At 40.8% G+C, this 27,253-nt stretch overlaps 1 protein-coding gene across 22 annotated transcripts in view; it reads right to left on the reverse strand.

The window, feature by feature from the left end:
* LOC121292998 (ataxin-7-like protein 1) overlaps positions 1 to 27,253 on the reverse strand; it is a 310,112-nt gene that overhangs the window by 35,010 nt on the left and 247,849 nt on the right. For all 22 annotated transcript variants that reach the window (XR_005946412.1, XM_041215542.1, XM_041215540.1 and 19 more), the window contains 5 exons: positions 9,467 to 9,549; positions 8,863 to 9,119; positions 4,541 to 4,730; positions 4,307 to 4,428; positions 1,458 to 2,403 (listed from right to left, as the gene is read on the reverse strand). Coding sequence is in view for 21 of the 22 variants with exons in the window: in XM_041215542.1 (XP_041071476.1) it covers positions 1,458 to 2,403; positions 4,307 to 4,428; positions 4,541 to 4,730; positions 8,863 to 9,119; positions 9,467 to 9,549 (1,598 nt within the window). In the remaining variant the exon portion in view is untranslated. The remainder of the gene's footprint in view (positions 1 to 1,457; positions 2,404 to 4,306; positions 4,429 to 4,540; positions 4,731 to 8,862; positions 9,120 to 9,466; positions 9,550 to 27,253) is intronic.

The following is a 27,253-nucleotide window of genomic DNA, read 5'->3' on the forward strand; positions in this document are numbered from 1 at the left end:
TCCAAATCGTGTTCAAGTCTACAATTCCATAAACACTGACCTCCTGAATTCCATTATGCCACCAACTGGGGTTGTGGAAGGCAAGGGATAGAAGGAAGGAAGGATCTACCACCACAGGAGGCAGCCATTCAGAAGGAAGAGGAGTTCCCCCTGATGAAATGGTCAATATATATCACTCAATTAACATCATTAAAAAGACAGATTATCTGGTCATTATCACTGCTATTGTGGGAGCTTGCTGTGTGCAAATTGGCTGCCACATTTCCTATGTTACAACAGTGACAACTGTGACTGCACTTCAAAAGTACTTCATTGGCTGTAGAGTGCTTTGAGACATCTGGTGGTTGTGAAAGGCACTAGTTGAATGCAAGTCTTTTTTTAAGTTCTCTTATTTGAGGTTGACCTATTTTACAGGGCTCTCTATCAATTACCTAACTGGAAGTGTCTTAAAAGAAGAAGCTGAGAAGAAGCTACCGTCAAATATAGAACTGGCTTTAAACCAAATGCCCCGTGAAATTCAAAAGGGCCACAGAATCCTTCTCCATTATCTTTGAATAATTTTAGTAAGGACTATGAACCTTTATAACTCACCAAACTATCTCAACAGTATCAACTGTGAAAATGAAGACAGGGGCTGCATTATATGAAGGGTATCCAAAGTCTAGCTCACAATCTGATTCACAAGGTCCAGACAATTCAGTTCAGTTTGCATGTACATTTCTTTGTAGCACAATAGTTAAATTTAAATTTTATAATCTTGAAGATTTGTAAAATTATTTTCTCAGTACTGCTTTCTCATTGGTGACTAAATGCTAAATCAGAATACCAAGATCTGTTGGTATTTATAGTTTGAAAGATATGCAAATTCTGGGTACATTAGCATAATGGTGATGTTACTGAACTAGAGGCCTGGGATACAGGAGCTTAAATTCCACGATGGCAGTTTGGGAAGTGAAATTCAGTTAATTAAATAAATCTGGAATAGAAAGATAGCATCAGTAATAGTGATCAAGAAACTACCAGACTATCATAAAAAGCCCATTTAGTTCACCAACTTCTATTAGGGAAGGAAATCTGCTGTCCTTACCAGACTCAGTCTGGCCTACACGTGACACCAAACTCACAGAAATGTGGATTGTCTCAACTGCCCTCTGAAATGCCCTAGCAAGCCACTCAGTTGCGCTCAAGAAGGTAGCTTATCATCACCTTAAAGGCAATTAGGAATGGGTAATTAATACTGGTCTTACCACATCCATAGGCATTCTTCAACCAATTAGGTACTTTTGTAGTGACATCACTGTTGCAATTTAAGTAATATAGCAGTCAATTTGTGCATAAGATCACACAAACAGCAATGAGATAAATTGTCAGATAAGTAGTGCAAGAGGCAAAATCCTTAACAGTTCCAGATTAGCAAGAGTTTTCAGAAAGAAAGTTACAGAAATCAGAATCCTTACCTGGCGAGAGACAGAATTGTTTGTAGATTCTGAGACTGAAGACATAACGTTGGCAGCACTTCGTTTGTGAACACTGTTCATACCAGGCATTTTGGTTATTTTACTGGATTTACTGCTGGAACTAGAGTTTTTACGCTTTTTCCCTTCTGACTTGTCAAAAGGTAGGGGCAGCGAAGACATAGCATTGTGTGCTGCTAGTGCATGGTCCCCTGGGTGGTGCACCAGGGAAGAAACAGAGAGAGTAGGGTCAATACTGCTCACCACCATGCTCATGTGTTTAATAGAATCTGTCGAGCTGCCAGGCAAAGAAGTCCGTCCTGAGGGGTCTATTTTGGCACTGAGTGCGTTGGTTCCATTGTTCGTATTGTGCACAGACATTACGCTGTAGGAAGATGTTGCAGGAAATGAGTTCAATGTGGTGCCGGGGTTCAGCACACAGTTCCTTTTGTGCGACCCTGAAAACGATGAAGTTGAAGATGAGGTCTGTAACGACGATGAAAATGGAGAGGAGGCAGGAGGTGGTGCCGGTGGTTTCTTCCTCTTATTACACGAGCCCTTGTCACCGTGTGAAGATAGGTCCTTAACTTTGGAGGATCTGCTGGTTTTTGTTTTCAGTGGTTTACTGAGAGACGGGGAAGGTATGACGACAGGTACCGGTGATAATAACGACGGGGCCTTGAACCCAGAGTCCATCAGATTAAATGCAGTTGCTGCCTGTGGAAAGGCAGCAGTGTATGACATGATGGAATTGGTGTCCACTGTAGTCACAAATCCTGCTGACGACAACACTGGGGCTGTCATTACGCAAGACGGAGTGATTGGTGAGCTTGAAGGAAGATAAACTGCTGAAGGGCTGCTCAAAGGCTGTAGCACTGGTGCTGAGAAAGCTGTGGTAATAGGTGCTGCAGGAGATGGCATAGGGCTGTCTGCGGCAGGAGGGATTTTCCTAAAATTGTTTGTGAAGGAAAAAAAAACCAGAAGATTTACGTTTAATATTCCACTTGTGATTTCTGCACTAATAAAGATAAACCAACAATTCTGACATAAAAGACAGAGAAAACAAATTTTAATTTCACTTGTTTCACTGCATGGCATTGGTCATTTGGTTAAGCACTTCTGGGGGATGGGAAGGTTTTCTCTGTTTGTAATTTGTTGCAAAATCAGGAATGCTTTTATCAAAGTCATGTTTATAATTTTGCAATATACAGCAAACAGAGGACATCTGTCCCCCAGGGCAACATAACCTTGCACTGATACAATTTTCTGGGGGCTACCTGTCTTGAGTCCAATTGAAGACACCTTGATGGGCTCAGTGGAGCAGCACTCTTCAAAGATGGGTCTGGTTTTCAGTAAAACACCTTGCAAGATACAAGGAGTTGAGGATTAACATCCAGATTACTTGCTATAGGCTGTTCAATTGGTCTTTAAGTGCTTGTCCAGGACCAATAGAGACAGGTTTACATCTGATAAAGGTTGACAACCCTCTTTGCTTGTCAGCACATGATGACTTTTACCTTTTCTCTGTTGGCTTAAACGACCTAGGGAAAAACTGAAAGTCTCATGTCAGAACTTGAGAGCCCAGCCCTGATAGCCACATTCTACCAGCAACTCAACAGGAAAGTGTTTGTAAATGGAGTTGAAGGTGAATCCACAGATCCACTTAGGTTGTTCTTCTGATGGAAGAAGCACAGGTGTGGGGTTGAGATCAAAGAAATTAAATATCAGAAAGAAAAACAAACATTTGAACGAATGATTTGTACAGTTCTAGTCACTACTGAAAACTACTGAAATGTAATGTAATTAATCATTTGCAATTAATCATTCTTTATTAAAAGATCCAGGAGGAGTATTATTTATATTAGGTCAAGATATACTTCAATAATATCTATGTGTACTCTCTGACTTTCTGAATTCTCATATAGTTAGTATTCCTCCATCTCAACCCTCCTTCCAATCTATTCTCACTTCTTCTGTAAAAACCGTCTTGCTTCTTTGTCTTACAAGGTAAGATACAGATGTGAAAAGTCTTTGGGCCAGCTTAGTTCATTCATTCAAAGATCTTATAGCCCTACAGTCTCCCCATCACAGCATCCAATTTCTTAATTGATTCCAGGGCTTTTTTTCCCTCCACCACCCTTCCAAGATTTCCATTCCATATATTTGCATTGTTGTGTGAAGAATTTCGTGACATTAGTCCAAAATTTGCTTTTAATTATAGTTTGAACCAATGTCTTTTCATCCTTAGGTTACCTTAGTCACTTCCTTTTAAGACAGGATAATACAAGCCTCTGCAATCTATCTTTATAACCCAGTCTTATGGCATTAACATGAGCCTTGTGGCTCTTTTCTCAGCTGCTTCTAGTTGCCAACAACCAGATGCATTGTGCAGTCCAGTATATGAACTCCTGCCTGCCTGGCTGCAATGCCACAATTCAGTAGCAAGAAGGTAACATTACATGGGCATGATGGACAATAAGGATACTTTCCTTCCACTGAGACTGAAGTACCACAACCAATGATTTAACTGAGAACTGATAAGATACATTCCAGTTCAACAGACAACTGACCCAGTGACTTGGAACCAAATTTCCATTAGAATAGTAACCAGCCTTGTTACCAGTAGATTATTCAGCCATCCATATAGAAAGTTAGATGAAATGTGCACTTGCAGCCAGGCTGAGGTGAAAACACACCTGATAATCCGGCATTCATTGTGTAACCAAGATCAGGTTTTAGTACAATATTTGTCAACACACTCATTAGGTGTTTATCAGGGACTAAAATAAAACCTTCACGTTCAAAACTGTTCTCATGTTAACCTCACGAACTAGGGTGAATATTGGACTCACTTCCACATCTGTGAATTTAGGTGTTTTTCTACCATTGAATTAAGTGCCAGTCGAAAACGGTCCCATCGTCTGTCAAAGACATAGAAACCTCTGCCCATCAAGCGACTCCCAAAAGTGCAATACTACAAAACAATGCAAAGCAATTATTTTAAACCACATATTTTGAGATTGAAAAACATGAAACTCAAGTGTTAAAAACAAATATGAGACACTGAAGTAAAATGTACAACATACGCCTAGTGGCCTTGGGTGATGCCCAGAATAATGACAGTCCAGTTTTTCTGATTCCTCTGCACCTTCCATTTCTCCTTCATCACTGGATAATCGGCTTGCTAAATCTCCAATTATGGGCAATGGTAATTCCAATACTGTTGCACTGCTAGATGTAGTGCCCATACTATTTATGCTGCTCGTAGATGAAACCCTGTTGAAAGCAAAGGACAAACATTCAATTAATTTGAGACTGTATTTCAGATCTTCAGTACTGATTTTTTGATGTTGGATCAGATAACAGAAAATAAAAAGAACACAGAATTACACAGAAATTGCAACACAGAAACAGACCTTATGGCCCAATCTTGGTGATATTTATTCTCCACCTGAACAGTAGTCTCAATTCCACATGCACACTTTGTTTCCATATCTCTTTTTTCACTATTCCTATCAACCCATCTGAGCTATTTTTAAATGTTCACATGGCCGCTACTTTAATCACTGGCTCAGGTCAGTGACCACAGGCTCGTAAATCCCCTCATTCTAGACTTCTCAATCACTCTAAAAGTTTATTTCTAACTACTCTGCCCCATTCCATCATAATTTTCAACATTTTTATCAAACCATCCTGGAATCTCCTTTATTCTAACCAATGTAGCCCCAAGTTTTTAAATCTTTCTTCATATTTGTACCTCCTCATATGAGGCAGCATTCTAGTGAATCTGTGCAATAGCCTCACTAATGCCTCAATATCCTTCCTGTAGTGTCACAGCCTAAAACTGCACATAATACTCCAATTGTGGTTTTGTTAAAGTTGAAAGTTTATATATTATAATCTCTACTTTTATGTTCTGTACTTTTTGCCATAAAACAACTGCTCAATAGATCATGTGACATTATTAAATCATCTTCAAACAATTAATATTTATTTAACATCTACCACCACCGCAACAGCAATCAGACAACTCAGTATAAGTTGAGCATTGAACCAGAGACCTGACTTATTGCTGTGGCTTCAGTACTCCATCCTTTAACCAGCAAATCAACGGAGTGGGGGAAGCCCAATTTTTATACACAGTTCCACAACATAAACTCCACTAGAACGCAAATGTACAAACAAATGTATCGCAATTAAGTGTCTAAGATTTTTGGCAAAATGACCTTCATTTGAGATTTTTAATAATATTGATACAAGATATTTATATAAATGACATAGATGATTATGTGGGGGGTAGGATTAGTAATGTTGCGGATGACACAAAGATTGGCCGGGTGGTTAACAGTGAGGTTGAGTGTCTTGGGCGACAGGAAAATATAGACGAGATGGTCAAATGGACAGATAAGTGGCAGATGGAATTTAACCCTGAAAAGTGAGAGGTGATACACTTTGGAAGGAGTAATTTGACAAGGAAGTATTCAATGAATGGCATGACACTAAGAAGTTCTGAGGAACAAAGGGACCTTGCCGTGTGTGTCCATAGATCTCTGAAGGTGGAGGGGCATGTTAGTGGGGTGGTGAACAAGGCATATGGGACACTTGCCCTTATCAATTGAGGCATAGATTACAAAAGTAGGGAGATCATGTTGGAGTTGTATAGAACCTTGGTGAGATCACAGCTGGAGTACTGTGTGCAGTTCTGATCGCTACATTATAGGGAGGATGTGATTGCACTGGTGGGGGTGCAGAGGAGATTCACCAGGATGTTGCCTGGGATGAAACATTTAAGTTTTGAAGAGAGTTTGGATAGACTTGGGTTGTTTTCATTGGAGCAGAGAAGACCGAGGGGCGGCCTGATCGAGGTGTACAAGGTTATGAGGGTCATGGACAGGGTGGATAGGGAGCAGCTGTTCCCCTTAGTTGAAGGGTCGGTCATGAGAGGACATAAGTTCAAGGTGAGGGGCAGGAGGTTTAGGGAGGATATGAGGAAAAACTTTTTTACCCAGAGGGTGGTGACTATCTGGAATTTACTGCCTGGAAGGGTGGTGGAGGCAGGTTGCCTCACATCCTTTAAAAAGTACCTGGATGAGCAGTTGGCATGTCATAACATTCAAGGCTACGGGCCAAGTGGGATTAGTAGGTAGGTCAGGTGTTTCTCACGTGTTGGTGCAGACTCGATGGGCCGAAGGGCCTCTTCTGCACTGTGTGATTCTGTGATTTTGAAACATCACACATTAAAGAGCAGAGATGGAACTGAAGTGAACAAAATGATGCACAAGTCACATCCTCGTTAAAACTTTATAACTATAACTATAACTATAAAAATTAAATGACAGACAGATTGCTTACCTAGGAGTTATCATTTTTCAAATTAAGTTCTCGTCCACATCCCATGAATACATTTCTAGATACCTGTCCATTTAAGAGAGCATTGCATCATCCCATCACGTGACCTTCTCTTCTGCTCTGTTGTCTCACTTTCATTTCTTCCCTCACCTGCACCAATTTACTAAGCTCCTTTCAATGATATGGGCCAAATAAGAGTACTTGTCAATTTAATAAATCTATTTTAGATTACTGTGAATAGATGAATACTCCCAATTATCAAATAGTTCATGAAGGTAGAATTCTCTTAACAAGATTTGGCTTTTGCAAAAAAAAAGTAATTAAATTAAGGAAGTACACAGTTTTTGTTTTATGAACACAGAGGGTGCATTACACAGCAAAGTTTACACACCAGAAATGCCTCTTCAATTCAGATCCCTGCTGAAAATGAAACTAGTAAACTCTATTTGAAGGAGGATTACTACACAGTGAAAAAGTATTTTATCTGCTTTGTTCCCTTGTATACAATGGATAATTTCTCAAGAGAAAGCAAAAGAAGATTTTTGGTAATGTTAGCAATGATTTCGTTATGACCCCAAGATGAGCAGAAATGCATCAGAATGGAACAGGTATATTTTTTATTAACTTCTACAGTCAGAATTCAACTATTCAACAGGCCTTTGCTCCTGTTCTCTACTCCTGTAGAAATTTTTCACTCTTCCACAGCAAGTATAATCATTTTTGCAATCAACAGCATAAGGACAAATTTCATATTTCTTGGTCAGGCTGGGGTCCTTTTCAGGGCCTTGGTTGAGTCATCATAGGCCTCAAACTAACCATTTCTAGAATGACAGAGAGGCAGCAACCCTACTATCTCCACAAAAGTACACTTAACAGGCTGCCCTGTTAAAAGATAGAATACATCTCTAACCAAACTGTGCCCAAAGAATAACTCACCTATCCTGAGTTAACTGACAGCCCACAATATGAAACATTTAAGAGCATATTGGTGTGCATTTTAGACACAGATGGATGAGCTAACTATTCCACGATAGTCATAGCTTCCTTTTATGAAAGTCCTGAATGCAAAGTATCAACAATAGTTTCTACCAGTAACAGGTAAGGTCTTCCTGCAATTTACATAAAATCTAAAGCCAATATAAAGAAAGTAACTCTCAGCATGTACTTGGGCGCACTTAATACAGACAGAATACTGTACAATAATTCTCTCCCATGAGCAGAAGAGGCAGGAAGGCGTGAATGATTTGGTCCTCACTTAGCTACATAGGAATCCATACAGGTTTTCTCATGAGTTTTTTAATTTAAGGATTATTCCCCTAATATGCTGGATCAACTAGTCAATGTACATTTTATTCATGTACAAATGATACATTGCGCCAAACCACTATTTGGAATCTTTTGAAGTAATTGTTGTAAAAGATTGGTATACATAATAATTTGTAGAAATTGGCTTCCAAATAAGATACTCATTTTGTTACTAATTTCAATAGTTTAATTGGCTAAACCCTCCAAGATTGCTTACCTGGAATCAGAGCAAGGAGTCAGTAAGAAACTGGCAATTTCATTATACAGTAATACAGCTGTAAATTACATTTTCTTCTGCAAATGTCTCATACCACTCTGTGTACAGGGCAGAATTTTAGCTGAGTTCATTATATCTTTTAGACATTATCAGGAAAAAAAATGTATTTCTATTGATGTGGTGCATGCAGCACAAGTCAATGAATTACCACTGTTTCTTTTTTCTGTCCAACTGGCAATGAAATCGCACAGTTCTCCCTCTCTCTGATTAGACTATCTCACTTAATTATGGTTGTTTTTCTGGGACTTTTACGTGACATTTGAATCTGTTCAGTGCACAAATTCCGGGACAGGTTCATGTCGATGGGTGAATGTGCACTCCAGTTTCCTTTGAAATTCAGAATGCCATTGTAAGCAAAAGCACATACAAATGATACAGGATGCAGCTTGCAATCACTGGATAAACTTGTTGAGTGGTTAAGTTAGCTCTCAGAACAGAGTTGACAATTGTAAACAACAAAATCATGTTACAACTCACCTAGAAAGGGCAGTATTCAGCAGTCTCGATTTTGCTGGCGATGTAACTTTAGGCTCCAAACCAGTGTTAGTTAAAGATCCTGTAACCTGCTCTTGTGTAGGCATAGACTGGCTCTGATGAGTTTCCTTTGACACTAGTAGGTGTTCCTTGTCTTTTACAGTTTCCTTCTCCCTTGAGCGAGCTTTATGTTCAGCAAGAAGAATGTCAAATTGTTTCCTTCGCCCTGGCACTGCTCTCCGATGATTAAGTGAATGAGTCTGTGCAGAGGCCAGAATAAAAAATATGAAAGGCATACCAGATACAATGTCTTGGGTGAAATGATGCTTATAATTATGAAGTAGCTTAACAGAATTAGCTTAGTTGTAAATATTGTGCCTTATGTATTGTTGAAATGATTCAAAGCACTTCAAACATTTTTGATGTGAAATGGCTGTTGCTTTGTTAATAAAGATTTCAAACTCAAATTCAAAGTATTTGATATAACTTTAATATACACATGCATTTTTACATTTCAATAACTACCTATAAAATATACTTTGTTTTGAAAATTCCAATGCAAGTATCAACAAATAAGTCAGCCAATCATTTTGAATAAAAGGAATACCTTGCACGTGAGTGACCTTGTACATGGTTTCTTTGTCTCAGGATCCATGACACCACAATGTCTGTTGGGGTCAAATTCCCTCTCTGTTGAAATTAAAATAAATTGAATTCTGTTACAATGACTATTGATCATGGCCAGACAAATGGGGTTTTTCCCACAAAATCTATACCCAAGCTGATTGTGAGCACAAAAAAGCAGAAATATATAATGTTCCAGCTGAGGCAAAATGCTCAGTGTTCAAGTTTATTAATATTCTGCTTAATATAAAATATTGTTGAGCCTACAAATTGAGATTTGACATACATTAGGCAAGTTCATCAACTGTCAAGTGTTCCACTTTAAACTTGTAAACAGCTTATATTATTTGTTCAACCTTTTTTAACGGTTCGCTTTTTGTGCGGTCATGAACCAGTAGCTGGGACAGCTGGTTCAGGAATTGAAGCTCCTTCACTTTCCAGCAACAATGCGTTAATGTGGACGCGTCATATAGCTGGACTCCATGATGGCAGGATCACATCGATGACCAGTGGAATATATCTCCACGCACAGCTCAGTTGAAAAGCAACAATCAAATCCATCATGCATGAAGCAGGCACACCAGAGCATGCAGAACTGAAAACAGTCATCAGAAATACAAGGTGATCTCCTCACACCTGCATTTGTAAATATAAAATTATGCATTTTATGCTTACAATAGCATAGAATCATACAGCACAGAAGGAGGCCATACAGCCCATCATATCTGTGCCAGTTCATTGAAAGATCTGTCCAATCAGACCCACACCCATTCAAATGTTTCCTTTTCAAGTTTATATTCAATTTCATTTTGAATATTACTATTGAATCTTCTTCCACCACCCTGTTGGGCAATACATTCCAAATCATAACTTACATAACTCTTGCCTCTGGCTATCTTAAATGTCTCTCTCCTGGTTCTGATCCCAAACAGTTTATTCTTATTTACTCTATCAAAACACTTCATTATTTCAAACATCTTTAATTAATTATTCCCTTAAATTTCTTTGCTTGAACAATGATCTCCGAATCTCCATATAACTAAAGTCTCTCATCCCTGGTGCCGTTCTAGTAAATCTCTTTTGTACCCTCTCCAGGATCTTGACATCCTTCCTAAAGTGTGGTGTCCAAAATTAGGCACAATACTCCAACTGAGGCCCAACCATTGATTAGCATAATTTCCTTGATTTTGTATGATATGCCTTTATTTATAAATCTCAGGAACCTGAAGGCTTTTTCAGCAGCTTTACAAATTGTCCTTCTTTCTTCAAAGGTCTTTGTTTTAGCTCACCCGCAGCACAAATAAAAATCCAAAGGAAGTATAAAAAGTATCAGATATCATTCACAAAATAAATATAATTTCCTAATTATTTTAGCCAAAAGCTTCAAATTTTGAGATTTTAAAAATATCATTATCTTATCCTAAGTAGTTCAGCAGTATATGTCGCAAAGTAATTTCACCACTGCCCTTCACACTACCTTTTAATCCACATTTATTGCTTATGATGCACATTGATTCTGCAGCAGCAACTTACAGCTGTAACTTTTCCCACATTCACTTCCTGAAAAAGTTTCACATTACAAAATCCTTGTGTAGGATGCCTACACATGAAATGACACTAGCGATGGGCTGCAAAATGGCCACTTGCTTCACACTTCCAACTTACGTTTGCTTTTTTGCTTGTAGACCATGATGTCACATAATAGAAGAGGTCCAACTGGACTGGAAGAGGCCTATTAAAAGATCAAGTTGGTGACTGCATTTGAAGATGCCATCTTGAAGATCAGTGGGCCAGAATGCATAGAGGAAGTACAGAAGGGTAAAGTTGAAGGTTGCCCCCAAACTCTGGATCATTACTATCTTTCTTGTGTCCTTCCATCTCACTCTACTCATGCTTTCATTGTTCCAAAGGCATACACTTAAGGTCAGGCTGCATAGTGTGTTCTCAATGTCATGCAGTCAGTAAAGTACGTTGCTTTTTACATAGATGTTTCACAGGTAAAAGTGACAGGTCATAGTCCCTTCTAAGAATGGAAGCACCCTGTAACCATCACTCCTTCCGATACAAGCATTAGCTCTAGAGGTATATCCATGCTGAGGGTTTTAAACAGTGAATTACTAGAAGGTGTGCTGGCTGAATAATTATAATGAGGAGCTAAAAGCAGGGATGGCAAAGAAAAGAACTTCCATGTATATAACATCTTTCATGTCAACGTATCATAACCAATTAAGTACATTTGAAGTACACTGTTATGATGCAGAGACAGAAAGCAGCCAAGTTACACACTCACACAAACAGCAGGGAGATAAATGACCAGAAAATTTGTTTCAGTGGTGTTCGTTCAGAATAAATATTGACCAGAATTTTTGAGGGAACAGCCCTGCTTGGGGCAGAAGAGCTTCGACTAAACATCTCATTGGAAAGACAGTAACCCCAAAAGTGTAGTACTCCCTCAGTACTGCACTGAATTGTCAGCCGAAATTATCTGCTGCAGTCTCTGCAGTGGGACTTGACCTTTGGTTTCAGAGACCAGAATGTTACCACTGAGCGAAGCCTGACATTTTGGAAAGAATAGAGCCGACAGGTCAGTGGGTCAGCTTGAATCCTTTCTCAGCTCATCGGCCAAAGATTTCTGGCTTCAAGATAAAAGTTTAAAAAAAGGATGATTTTGGAGCTCTAACTGCTTTCTTCACTCATTTGAGGATTTGTCATGTGCTTGTGCAGTCAGAGGGCAAGTGTGGAGGCTAGTAACCACATTAATGCAATTATGCAAGACAGATTCACATCACTACTGTCAACCATGGAACACACTGCAACACCAGGGAGCTCTCCAGTATTGCCTCTAGTTACAGGGTTACGAAACCAGTTGAAGTGTCCTATAAGAATTTTGTCAGAATATATATTAACCTGATATGTCAATATAAAATTATTATATATATCAATCTGATATTTTCATTGTTTCTCTTTCTACAAATATTACCTGACCTGAATATTTCCAGCATTTTCTGTTTTCCAGTAAATTTCCTTTCAAATTTCCAGTAGCCATAATATTTTGCTTTGGTGTGGCATCTGCTTGTTGGCATTTATCATTTTTAATTTTACACTCATCAGGTCAATTCACGTGAATACCAAATTATAAAGGGAACAACAATTCATACAATATGAGAAGAGAGCGCTGATTGGTTGGCAAGTGGACTCTGATTGGTAGAGGCATTGCCATGGAGAACGCACAATTTTAGAGAATGCCAAAAAGACGCTCATCACACAAGTGAGTAATGTGGAATGTGAATTTCAGTGCCAGTGTGATGCTAGGTATGTAGGCCACACATCCCAAAGGCTGGTGGATCACATCAAACAGCACGTCCCTTCCGCTGTTTGCAATGGGCAAGGTAGAGACCGTACCCAACCAGCCCATGCTTGCAATACTCAAAACAGTGTCCAACATTAGGTGTGATTTTGCGATTAGACACCATTTGCTAAATCAGTGTACTACGAATTATGCTGACAATCAATTTAAGATTGTCAATCGGGCTTGCAGGGTGGCGGATGTGTCTGTATTGGAAGCTACAGGGAGGGCCCTGTTCTTTGCAGACAGAAAGAACATATACACATATTGCACCTGTTTCAGCTAAACAAAACAAGTGACAGTCATTTGCTGGTTCATTCTTCAGGGCAATGCATTGACCAATCAGAGTTAAGTTGCCTGGATTAAATTTTCAAAGAACTGCCTTGGAGAAAACACCATCAGCTGGTGTATTCTCCATGGCAACACCTCTACCATTCAGAATTCTCTTCTCATATAGTATAAATTGCTGTTCCCTTTACATTTGGTAATTTGGTATTCTTGCAAACTGTCCTGATGAGTGCAAGATGAAAAGCTTCAACAAAGATTTCAGCAATACTCATTTTTAATCTATTAAAACAACTAGCCAGAAAGAGATATAAATTACAGTAGCTTTAAAGTATATGTATCACCTGGAACAATAAACAGAGATATTATAGTTTTCATTTATTCTGGATTTTTAATCATGGTTCAGCAATTGCACTCTGCAACTCAATCCATCTACACATTGAAAAAGATAAATAAATTATCAAGGTTTTCAGAGCTATATCAGAAAACTTGAAGCCTGCCATCTCCCCTGTTGTACTATTAGGCACTCTTCTTTCAGGTTAGAAACCTTTCCCCAGCCATTTTTAGCACCTGCTCCAGTCAAAATACAGGCTGGAGAGGTGCAGGCTGGCTTTAAGCAGCACAGCCTAGCTTGGACTCATGCTAGCCTCTCACGATTTTGCAGCCCTGCTCTGGAATATAGCTATTCAACAGCACACTTAACACTCACATAAATGAGCAGGCAGTACAAAGTCTGTAGTCTGCCCGTATTGGACATGGATTAATCATGCATTGCGATCCCCATACATGTTTTTAGGCCTTATTGAATTCCGTGACCAGTATTTAATACTTTATGGTGTTGTATGATCTCTTCAGACTTCAACTGTAAATATCTCTTGTCATATATCCCAACATTGGTCACTGTATCAATGTTTTATATGGCAAACAATCAGAGGTCTGTTGTTTTGAATTATAACACTTATTGGGGCGCCACTGGTGCAAATCATATCTAAATCTTAAGTGCTGTGCAGCAGCGTTCATACCAATGTGTCATTGCACTGAAATTTCCTTTACTAATTCGCCCATATTATTATCCACAGGTCCTTGTGCAGACCGAGTGTAAAGAACATACTAGGTGAAGCCAGGAAATTGCATGAAAGGGTGGAACAACAATTCTGAAAGGCTCAAAATGGCATTTCAATTCATTAGCAGCCACTGCCAAGGGTGAAAGTGATTGAGTTGTGACAAAAAGAAAGCTCAGGGGCAGATGTAAGGCACAATTGATTGGTTCAATTGTTGGCAGTACAAACCCTATGTTGAATGTTGGTAGCGTCTATAGAGTAAATGGCAAGGTTCTGCACCTGCCTCACTGTCCCAGATTACTCTTCACACTATGTCTGAAAATTCGATTGGTGACGACTTACTAAACTCAGCCCACTAGGCTTTGTAATGATCAGCACAACAAACCTCTGGATTCCCAGTTACATTATGTTGGAGGTTACGCCTCTTATTTTTCCTATAGACTGGAATTGGCACACACACAGCTTACTAAGTAGAAGTAATCAACCCCTCTACATTTAGTGCAGGAGCTGAGTCTGTTGTGAATGTGAACCAAGGTATCTGATGTGGAGTCAACTTCATGTTCTGAATCTGTCAAACAGGAAAAAAAAATGCCTCTTCCAAGTTTTGCAATCCCATTCATGGTGTCCTGGTAATATGGCCAGAGGCTAACAAGGGCTCCTTCGGAATTTAGTCTCACTTAAAACATCACATCACTAACATAGTCAACATAAAATTATTGCACTACTGATCAAAATATTAAGACATTTTATTACTTTGAAACAGGAACTGAAAGTTCAACTTTGTAACTTAAAGACTGTTATGGTCATTCTTGGTTTTCACAGAATCACACAGTGCAGAAGAGGCCCTTCGGCCCATCGAGTCTGCACCGACACGTGAGAAACACTTGGCCTACCTACCTAATCCCATTTACCAGCATTTGACCCATAGCCTTGAATGTTATGACATGCCAAGTGCTCATCCAGGTACTTTTTAAAGGATGTGAGGCAACCCGCCTCCACCACCCTCCCAGCGCATTCTAAACCGTCACCACCCTCTGGGTAAAAATGTTTTTCCTCACATCCCCCCTAAACCTCCTGTCCTACACCTTGAACTTGTGTCCCCTTGCGACTGACCCTTCAACTAAGGGGTGCTTCCTATCTACCCTGTCCATGACCCTCATAATCTTGTACACCTCGATCAGGCCGCCCCTCAATCTTCTCTGCTCCAGCGAAAACAACCCAAGTCTATCCAACCTCTCTGCATAACTTAAATGTTTCATCCCTGGCAACATCCTGGTGAATCTCCTCTGCACCCCTCCAGTGCAGTCATATCTTTTCTATAATGTGGTGACCAGAACTGCACACAGTACTCCAGCTGTGGCCTCACCAAGGTTCTACACAACTCCAACATGATCTCCCTACTTTTGTAATCTATGCCTCGATTGATGAAGGCAAGTGTCCCATATGCCTTTTTCACCACCCCACTAACATGCCCCTCCACCTTCAGAGATCTATGGACGCACATGCCAAGGTCCCTTTGTTCCTCAGAACTTCCCAGTGTCATGCCGTTCATTCCTTGTTGAATTACTCATTGCAAAGTGTATCACCTCACACTTTTCAGGGTTAAATTCCATCTGCTACTTATCTGTCCATTTGACCATCCCGTCTATATCTTCCTGTAGCCCATGACACTCAACCTCACTGTTAACCATCCGGCCAATCTTTGTGTCATCCGCAAACTTACTAATCCTACCCCACACATATTCATCTATGTCGTTTATATAACTGACAAATAATAGGGGACCCAGCACAGATCCCTGTGGTAAGCCACTGGACACTGGCTTCCAGTCACTAAAAACAGCCTTCTGCCATCACCTTCTGTCTCCTACAACTAAGCCAATTTTGAATCCACCTTATCAAATTACCCTGTATCCCATGTGCATTTGCCTTCTTTATAATTCTTCCATGTGGGACCTTGTCAAAGGCTTTGCTGAAATCCATATAAACTACATCTACTGCACTACCCTCATCTACACACCTGGTCACCTCCTCAAAAAATTCAATCAAATTTGTTAGGCATGACCTCCTTCTGACAAAGCCATGTTGACTATCCCTAAGCGAATCATGCCTCTCCAAGTGGAGATAGATTCTCTCCTTCAGAATTTTCTCCAATAGTTTCCTTACCACTGATGTGAGACTCACTGGTCTATAGTTCCCTGGCTTATCTCTACAACCCTTCTTAAATAGCAGAACCACATTAGCTGTTCTCCAGTCCTCTGGCACCTCTCCCATGGCCAGAGAGGAATTAAAACTTTTGGTCAGAGCCCCTGCGATCTCCTCCCTTGCCTCCCTCAGCAGCCTGAGACACAAATCATCTTGACCTGGAGATTTGTCCACTTTTAAGCCTGCCAACATCTCCAATATCTTGTCACTCCTATTTCAATTTGCTTAAGAACCTCGCAGTCCCTCTCCCCGAGTTCCATACCTTCATCCTCATTCTCTTGGGTGAAGACGGATGTGAAGTATTCGTTCAAAACTCTACCAGTGTTCTCTGGCTCCACCTACAGATTGCCCCCTTGGTCCCTAATGGGCCCTACTCTTTCCTCGGTTATCCTCTTCCCATTGATATACTTATAGAATATGTTGGGATTTTCCTTACTTTTACCAGCCAGAGCTTTCTCATTTTTCTCTTATTTTGTTTAAATTTACTTTTTAATAAAGCTGATTTATAGTTTATAGACTGTGATATATGGTCTGTCAATGTTATTTGATAATGCATCAGAGAAAACAGGAGTGTAAAGCGGCAATCAATATGAATTCCAGTGTATATCCCATTGAAAAATGAGTTCATTGATCACCCTCAGTTCAAAGGGAATGTAGGAATAAACGTGGAAGTCGATATTCTGTTGGGCATGAGAAAAAGTTTATGGAATTAGTTTAATTGTAATAACATTTTTAAAGTTTTGACTTTACAATATAATCTCATCGTATGCAAATTCACCCGAATAGCTTGACTTTTGATTTGTAATTAGCTTTTTAAATACTTTTTTGGGATGTTGGCATTACTGGCAAGGCCAACATTTATTGCCCATCTCTAATTGCTCTTGAGAAGATGGTGGTGAGCTGCTGCAGTCCATGGGATGTCGGAGCACCCAAAGTGCTGGTAGGGACGGAGTTCTAGGATTTTGCTGTTCCTTTATCATCACTGAGTCAATATATTTCCAAATCAGGATGCTATGTGAATTAGAAAAAGATTTTGCCATTTGTACCCTCAAAATATGCATTACATCACATTTCTCAGTAATGAATATCCTTGTGCTTCTTAACCTTAAATGGCTGCAGACTTTTTTGATTGATATCTGCTTCTAGGACAATTTTTTGTCAAATAAAAAACTTCAAAGAAGCATCAATGTCGGACAAGACTGAACACTGGAAGCGCAGGAACTTTCAAGTACACTTGGTAAAGCTGCTCAGTCTAATCTAAAACTGTCGAGAATTATCCTCCACTGCCTATAATTTAGCCAATTATTAATCAGGATTGTACGCTTCATCTTGGATTGCATGAGCTTTTGCATTAGGTTTGCATAAACTTTACAGGAACCTAATTAAATATTTAAATAAGGATTGCATTACCATGAGGACAGAGAGTTACATGTCTATGAATTTCCCGAAGTTCTCTTGGGCATACCTTACTTTTCAAAACCACCAGCAGTTTGTAATAATCATCCTTATCTAATTTAATGTTGCTGAATAGCTTCATTTTTGATCGAACCTAATATGTATGTCAGGCAACTAGTTGAATCGAAAAGAATCCCAAGAATCTCAATATAACTATTACAACACTTGGGAATTCTGCGACAGAATTAATAAGTATTGGATTCCAACCTCAATAGGGGAGGCAGTAATGATATTGTCACTGGACTAGTAATCCAGAGACCTGGGATAATGCTCTGGGGACCCAGGTTCAAATCCTACCACGGCAGACGGTGATATTTGAATTCAATAAAACATCTGAAATTAAAAGTCTAATGAGGACCATGTAGCCATTGTCAGTTGTCATAAAAGCCCATCGCTAATGTCCTTTAGGGAAGGAAATCTGCCATCTTTATCTGATCTGGCTCACATATGACTCTAGCAATGTGGTTGACTCTGAAATGACCGAGCAAGCCACTTGGTTCAAGGGCAATTCGGAATGGGCAATAAATGCTGGCCTAGCCAGCGCCCACCCCACCCCTCCCTCTATATCTTATAACTTGAATTGTATGGAAAATTCACCCTTTGTAAATTCATTAAAAACTCAGTTGCCTGTAACTTGCATCAAGTCCCGTTCACTCATCACCCCTGTGCTTGCTGCCCAACATTGGTTTCTGGTCTGGCAAAGCCTTGATTTTAAAATTTTCATCCTTATTTTCAAATCCCTGCATAGCATTATCCCTCGCTATCTCTAACTTCCTCCAGACTGACAACCCTCCAAGATCTCCATCCTCCACCAATTCTGGCCTCTCGAATAGCTCTGATTTTCATCATTCCAGCATTGGCAGCCAGATCAGCTGCCCAGGTCCTAAGCTTTGGAATTTTCTCCCTAAACCTCTCGACTTCTCTCTCCTCCATTAAGATGCTCTTTAAGCAATAAAGATAAAAGCAATAAAACTGCGAATGCTGGAAATCCAAAACAAAAACAAAAATACCTGGAAAAACTCAGCAGGTCTGGCAGCATCTGTGGAGAGGAACATAGTTAATGTTTCGAGTCCGAATGACCCTTCAACAGAATTAAGTAAAAATAGAAGAGAGGTGAAATATAAGCTGGTTTAAGGGTGGGTGGGACAGGTAGAGCTGGATAGAGGGCCAGTGATAGGTGGAGATAACCAAAAGATGTCACAGACAAAAGGACAAAGAGGTGTTGAAGGTGATGATATTATCTAAGGAATGTGATAATTAAGGGGAGAAAGCAGGACAAGCAAGGTACAGATAGCCCTAGTGGGGGTGGGGTGGGGTGAAGGAATCAAAAAAGGCTAAAAGGTAGAGATAAAACAATGGATGGAAATACATTTAAAAATAATGGAAATAGGTGGAAAAAGAAAAATCTGTATAAATTATTGGGGAAGAAAAAGGAGGGGGATCGGAAATGGGGTGGGGATGGAGGAGAGAGTTCATGATCTAAAATTGTTGAACACAATATTCAGTCCGGAAGGCTGTAAAATGCCTAGTTGGAAGATGAGGTGCTGTTCCTCCAGTTGGCGTTGAGCTTCACTGGAACAATGCAGCAAGCCAAGGATGGACATGTGGGCATTAGAGCAGGGTGGAGTGTTGAAATGGCAAGCGACAGGGAGGTCTGGATAATGCTTGCGGACAGACCGAAGATGTTCTGCAAAGCGGTCACCCAGTATGTGTTTGGTCTCTCTGATGTAGAGGAAACTGCATTGGGAGCAGCGAATGCAGTAGACTAAATTGAGGGAAGTGCAAGTGAAATGCTGCTTCACTTGAGTGTTTGGGCCCTTGGACGGCGAGGAGAGGGGAAGTAAAGGGGCAGGTGTTGCACCTTCTGCGGTTGCATGGGAAGGTGCTGTGGGAGGGGGTTGAGGTATAGGGGGTGATGGAGGAGTGGACCAGGGTTTCCCGGAGGGAACGATCCCTGCGGAATGCCGCCGGGGGGAGAGGGAGTGAAGGGAAGATGTGTTTGGTGGTGGCATCAAACACATCTTTTCTTCACCACCCCCGGCGGCATTCCGCAGGGATCGTTCCTTCCGGGACACCCTGGTCCACTCCTCCATCACCCCCTACACCTCAACCCCCTCCCACGGCACCTTCCCATGCAACCGCAGAAGGTGCAACACCTGCCCCTTTACTTCCCCTCTTCTCACCGTCCAAAGGCCCAAACACTCCTTTCAAGTGAAGCAGCATTTCACTTGCACTTCTCTCAATTTAGTCTACTGCATTCGGTGCTCCCAATGTAGTTTCCTCTACATTGGAGAGACCAAACGCAGACTGGGTGACCTCTTTGCAGAACATCTTTGGTCTGTCCGCAAGCATTACCCAGACCTCCCTGTCGCTTGCCATTTCAACACTCCACCCTGCTCTAATGCCCACATGTCCGTCCTTGGCTTGCTGCATTGTTCCAGTGAAGCTCAACGCAAACTGGAGGAACAGCACCTCATCTTCTGACTAGGCATTTTACAGCCTTCCGGACTGAATATTGAGTTCAACAATTTTAGATCATGAACTCTCTCCTCTGTCCTGCTTTCTACCCTTAATTATCACATTCCTTAGATAATATCACCACCTTCAACACCTCTTTGTCCTTTTGTCTGTGACATCTTTTGGTTATCTCCACCTATCACTGGCTCTCTATCCAGCTCTACCTGTCCTACCGCCACCAACCACCCACCCCCCCCCCCCAACCCTTAAACCAGCTTATATTTCACCTCTCTTCTATTTTTACTTAGTTCTGTTGCAGGGTCATTCGGACTCGAAACATTAACTGTGTTCCTCTCCGCAGATACTGCCAGACCTGCTGAGATTTTCCAGGTATTTTTGTTTTTGTTTTGCTCTTTAAACCTACCTGTTTTAACAAAGCTATTGGCCACCTACGTGCTTGATGCCAAAATTTGTTTGATAACACTCCTGAAGTGCCTTGCAATGTTTTACTACAGTAAAGAGATCATATAAATGCCTTTGGGTTCCACGGTTACAGAGTTAGTCTTTTTTTATTATAAGCCAAGTGGCTGAAGCAATGTCACTGCACTGAATTAGGCTACAACTTATTCATTTATTCACAGAATGCTGAGAAAGCTCACTGCTCACTGTATTTCTTCAATTCTGTACTATTAGACTAAATATTAGATATATACAGAAAATGATGCTTAGAACTACTTTTGTGACCATATAGGAGTATACTTTGAAAGCTAGAAACACTGTGGGCTCATTCTTACCGCTTTAATCCTTCCAAGGCAACGGGAGCATTTTCTAGCGCCGAGCTCCCTGCACAAGACACCCAGCAGTTGCTTTTTGAGGGCAAACCAATTACCAGCCCACCTCTGGCCTCTCCAACCAGGGAGTGGAAGGCAGGGTGATGTGTTCATTATGTCTAGAGACAGTCTTCTAATTACAGGGATCACAGCATGTTTCAGGAAAACTCACCAGCAACTACAGGCCAAGTGGTTATGGTACTGGGCTTGTAACCCCAAGATCAAGAGTTCAAATCTCACAATGGCAAACTATGAAACAATGTAACTTCATCTGAATAGGAACAGATGGAAACGTTTTTGTACTCGAAAGAGTCACAGGAATGGAGAGGAGACCGGGGAACATTGTTCTACCCTAAGGCCTCTCATTCTTATCTCGAGGTCCTGCTGTGGGATCTGACTGGGTTGCAGTATGGTGAGCTCTCCCAAGGACAGGAAGAAGAGGGCAATTTCTCCAACCAAGCAGTTCATAGATGAAAGTAGCTGAGGAAGTTAGCAGCAAGAACGTGCTCCCCCCAAGCTGCAGGCAGTGCGAGAGGATCCAGGACCTCAGCATGGCATGACAGGCAAGTGGTGTACCAAAACTGCAACTGCGATTTGCCCAACATTCTCCTGCATAGTATGCCTCAGGTCAACACACAGCTTCATTCATTCCTCACTGCAGTCTCCTCACATCCCAATCTGAAGAGTCAACACTCAGCCTATCATCCTTTCAAATTTATGCCTCAAACTCACCTCCACAAATAGTATACTTCCCTTCCCCACACACATGCCATTACAAATATACACATCTCTCTGCTTTCTTTCTTTGCTAATTGGTGAGAAGCAAAAACCTAGGGATTGTCCCTCCAGTGATAAGCACATCATTGGCCACTAGCAGTATCGCCCACTGGTCCATTAGGAAGGAGGTCTCGTTTCAAGAGGCTGCAGATGTCAGTAGAAGGCTAAGGCAGCAAGTCACTGAGGCACTGGTGCTCAGACATCTTGAAAGAGTTGATCCTCTGGCTGTGGACCGAGTTGAGGTCTCGCCTTCTTCGAGCCGAATCTTGGTGTTCATCTTTTCTGCCATTTGGAGCTGAGAAGGCAGCTGGTGCTGCTACTGATGTCGTTCCACTGCAATTGGCAGTGGTGTGGCCTCAGCTCTTCACCCTCAGGTGGAAGGTGGAACTGCATAAGCTGTCCCCATGCATCAAGGAGGCTGACAGCAAGGAAGTGCCACTGAAGGTGAGCAAAGTGCTAGAGAAGTGAAATGCCTTCCAAGAAGGTGGCAATCACCTGTCAAGCAGTTAAAGCACTCTCAGAGAAGTAATGCTTTGAATTGCAGTCCCTTATTGGCCATGCCTGGAGTTCTTCAGTGTAACTGATCAAAACCTTCCTAGCTTGTCATTTCACTGACTAGGCTCTTCCCACTGTGACCCTCGTCCCACTTCCCTTGTCGACCCTGGCGAGTTGCTGGCAGGTCAGGAAACAGGTTCCATCCAGGAGTCGAGGACAACCTCGTAATCAGCTTAACAACCTTAGCAAACCCATAATTTTTACCCCACAGATCCAAAAGGGTTGTCAGCACATCTTCAAATGCTGCCCTGGGGAAAGCTGAAAGAGGGCAAGATCACATTGGAATCCCAACCAGATATTACCTTCTGGAACTTTCCCACCCTTGTTATCTTTAAACCCACCTCCAAATGCCTGGGAAAATTCTGCCCTATATTCCTCAGGGATAACTGGGGCCCTCATCCTGCAACATAACACAGAAGTCGATCTTTCATAGAAATAAATAAAAATTGAGATATTCTGTTTCTATGTGGGACTTATTCCTGGAACTTCAGCTGAAATGAAGGTGAATTTGAGTTATCAAGTGACAAATATGCACATCTCCTTTATGGCCTTTGATTTTTGATACATTAATTATCACTTTACTGGGCACTGAAATCAATATTTGCTACCTGAAAATAAAGGCAGTTTATTCCCTTGTGGCCCAATCACACAAGTGGTGTACAAGTGTCAACTACCATTTTACAACTGCCTCATGCTGAATATTGTTTGATTCAGAACTCCAATTCAGTCAGGACAGACTTTATTCAGAATTTTCCAATGCCTTGCTTTATGCTTATACATATAATCCTGATAAGCAGATTAAAGATCACAGAAAATTGGCCTTGTCCTTAAGTAGAATGTTTTGCTTTTATTCATGGAAATGGACTGGCTCATCCTATAATCTTCCCAATTGTCTTGCAGTAAAGTTCCTGCACAAGGCTTTAAGTATCCAGTGTCCTTGCTATCCAAGTAGGTTCAAGGTGTAAATTTTCCCCAACAAATGTGCGCACTGTGATTTCTAGCAGTCCTCCATTCAGGATATATGACAGGCTGTTTGCAATTTGCCTCAAAGATCAGATTGTATGAACCAAAATGCTTTCCATGGATAATTATGTCAAGCACAACACATGACGCTTAGTAACTGACTTACATCTAGCCTGAATGGTTCTATCCACAAAATCTATACTCCTAATTTAATGGAACGATAGTGGGACATGACTTTGAGTCCAATATTATACGTTATATTGAAATGCAGGAAGCCAATAAGATCTCCAAGTATGAACAAAAGCTTTATTGTTTCATTGAAAATTATAACTACTTGTGCAGTTAAGTCAGCAGTGCCGCTTTGGGCAGGTGGACAACGTAACAAACTAGAGACTGAAGGTTCACGAGTTCAAGTTCTGGGCTGCCTGACATGCAGATATGTCTGCCTCAACTACAATGAGTACCATGAGCTTCTCATCCAGTATGTCTGGAACGTACAGAAAGGTGCAACGTTTGAAAACTTTCTGAGTTTTGATGTCTGGAAAGAGATCCAAAAACACCCCACCCCACCCTCTGCCCGCCCCCCTCGTGTGGGGGTTGGGGGAAAGAAGGGGGAAAATTAGCCATGGTTTCCATCCATTACAATCCATTGCTCCCAAGTGGAACGCGGCTGTATAAACATCAGTTGAGGACAAATTCAGGTTCAGATATGTCTGTCTCAACTACAATGAGTTCCAAGAGTTTCTCCTGTACCAGACACAATGTTCCAATTTTACTTGAATTGGCAGAACTGCTGTTATAAAAACAGAAAATACTGGAAATATGCAGTAGGTCAAGGAACACCTGTAGAAAGAGAAACAGAGTTAACATTTCAGGTCGATGAACTTCCATCAAGGTCAGCGATCTGAAACGTTAACTCTGTTCCTCTTTCCACAATTACTACCTGACCTACTGGGCATTTCCAACAATTTCTATTTTCATTTCAGATTTCCAGATCTGCATTATTTCCCTTTGGAATTGGTGTTATTCCACTTCAATATTTGGCTTGCTTTATTTATTTTTAAAAAAGGACTTACAATAAAACACGATCTTGCATTGTTTTCTGCAAGATGGAATAGCGGAAGAGCCAGTCATAATGTATCTATAGTAATGTGCTGAATCAGTTATTCAGCTGCTAATTATGCCCTCAATGGCTGAGATCTACAAAACTTCGTTCGCATGCCACTTGTGTTTGTTGCTCCAATTGGCTTGGCTGACAGCGCACCTAAAGACCATGCATTTATTCAGTTCTTCAATCCTTCAGTTAACTTCATGATAAGAAAAACTGAGCGAGCAGTGATTATTACATGTGCAGAATCCTAGCGGCAATTTTAAAAAACAACCAGAGTATTAAGATTATTAAAACAAATTTTATACTTCAACAGGCACTTAACTTGTGTACCAGCCAATTTCCTTCTCTTACAATCCAAAGATGCAAAAAGGATATCAGGCAGTCATGGATCTGCCTTTCAGAGCAGCCAGAGATAATGGGAGTTATTTTTTTGTTTGTTTGTGGTTGGGGGGGGGGGGGGGGGGGGTGGGGGGCAGCGGTGGGGAGGAGGGGAGGGGAAGAGAGAAGACGAAAAAAATACAGAATTGCAATGGCAGTAAGTGCCTCGTTGTCAATTGTGGACTTTGGCTGAGTTTCAGCAAGCAACCATTGGGCCAACAACACAAGTTTGCAAACAATCAAAAGCTAATACACTGGCAGCAAATAAGAATGTGGAGGCTGCAAATTAAAGACAAGCTGGGGAATGTGCAGCTGTACTAAATCAAGTTATTTTATTAAATCAATTGAAATACTTACTGTTCTAACTTTCATTTTGAAAAAAGGACGAAAAATGGACCACTTTTTTCAGATCAGTGCAAATTTTTAGAATGGAAATACTGCCTATACTTCATGAAACAAAATGTAAACACATCAAATCACTTATGCTGTCGGTTATGTCAGTGATTTATGTTTATCTGTTTACTGGTCATATTCTGAATCAGCAAAGCTATATTACTGCTGTTATAGAGTTGGTTTTCCAGGTGACTTTTCTTGGTGGAAACATTGAACTTTATTTACAAGACAGGAGCAGCAGCTACTTGTGTGCATCCAACTCTATAACTAAAGAAGAACTCTCCCCTGGAGGTTCCCTCATGCTGCTAACTCATTGGTTTACACATGTGATTTTACAACACAGGATTATTCTTAAAGCTAATTACAACATTCCTCTCGCTTTAAGTTTTCTGTACATTTTGTATTTACAAGGATATTTAACTCATGACATTACAATATTTACACAAGTCATGAAATTAGAAGCTCAGTCTTTCAGGTGATTTCCTGATCCGTGTGGAATGTCGTAGCTCCATGACTTCTGATCCTTTTGCAGGAACCACATTCTCTGGAACCGCTTTAACATCAGGTACCTTATTAGGCACAGGCAGTTCAGTGTCTTCCACTCCAACAGAGACATCGGGCAAGTCTATCCTTGGTTGAGCAACTTCAAAAGGAACCACAGATTCAGCAATGGTTACAGGTGAAACATCATTTTGTTGGGGTAAACCCTCATTTTTAATGATCCACATGCCTATGGGTGATCCGGCCCTCCAATTCCAAATGGCCCGGTCACAGAGCTTACTTTACCAGGTAACCGCTTTGGTCGTCCACCGAAATTCCTTACATATATGACTTCTCCAACAGTAAATTGTCGCTCATGACTATGAAAATCATGAGTCGCTTTTTGGTTCCCTTGACTTTTCTCCACCTTCCCCATCAAATTGGAAAGTATCAGACTTTGTGTTGTTTGAAGACGGTGCCTCATCAGTAACCCTGCAGGTGTTGCACCTGTTGTAGCGTGGGGGGTTGTTTTGTCATGAAATGGGAAACCAGCAAGTTTAGTTTCCAACGATTCACCTGTTAGCTTTTTCATTCCCACCTTTTATTGCCTTTTGGGATCTTCTTTTTTGTCGTCTTCTTTCTACCATAGAGTTTAGTCTCGGCCTTCTTTTTGACTTTACTGGTGGCCAGACTTCTCTCAGGTGAAATCTCAACTTGTCTTAGTTTGGTAGTTGAGCCATGATTTCATTATCTACTCGCATCTTGGAAAGTTCCAAGACTTTTCCATCAAGGCCTCTTTAGCTTCATTCAGCTGATTCTTCAGCTTTTCTGTCTCCTTCTTGTATCTTTTGGCTTCCTCCTAGAACCTTCAACATTGTTGCATCTTCTCTGCCAACTGGTTCTTCAGTTTGTTCAGAGTGTTGTTAAATTCTTCCTGCTTCTCTTCATAATTTTCCAGAGGTACAAACTTTGGCCTGAGGGATCCTTGTAGTGTGCAAAGGTCTTTCAACAGGTTTTCCTTTTCTTTGTGAATTTAACTCGCTTCATCTTGAATTCTGTCATTCAGCAGTCTCCTTGAATTTCTTCTGTTGTTCTTCCATGTCATTATTTAAGACAGTCTTTGTTTCTTCAGGTTGTTGAATGGCCGCACAATCCTTTGCATCCAGTTGCAGTCCTTGCACTCTCCTGGCTCTTTCTGAAGTACACGGTTTGTTCCTTTTCCAACTCAGGAATTCTTCCTACTTCCTTTTGAAGTCTCACCGGCCAATCAAGATTAATTTCCCTCAACCAATTTCAACCTAGAAGGCTTGGTCCTCTACCTTCTAATACCATCACTGGTAGTTGTGCTGTTTGGTGACTGTAATATACAGGTACTATAGTGTTACCTTTTACCTTTCTTCACCTGTGTACATTTTCAACTTGGCAGAGGTTTGTTCCAAATTTAATTGTTGAGCACCTTTATTTAAATACCTGAAAG

This window comes from Carcharodon carcharias, chromosome 21, assembly GCF_017639515.1.
Source record: "Carcharodon carcharias isolate sCarCar2 chromosome 21, sCarCar2.pri, whole genome shotgun sequence".
Taxonomy (NCBI): Eukaryota; Metazoa; Chordata; class Chondrichthyes; order Lamniformes; family Lamnidae; genus Carcharodon; species Carcharodon carcharias.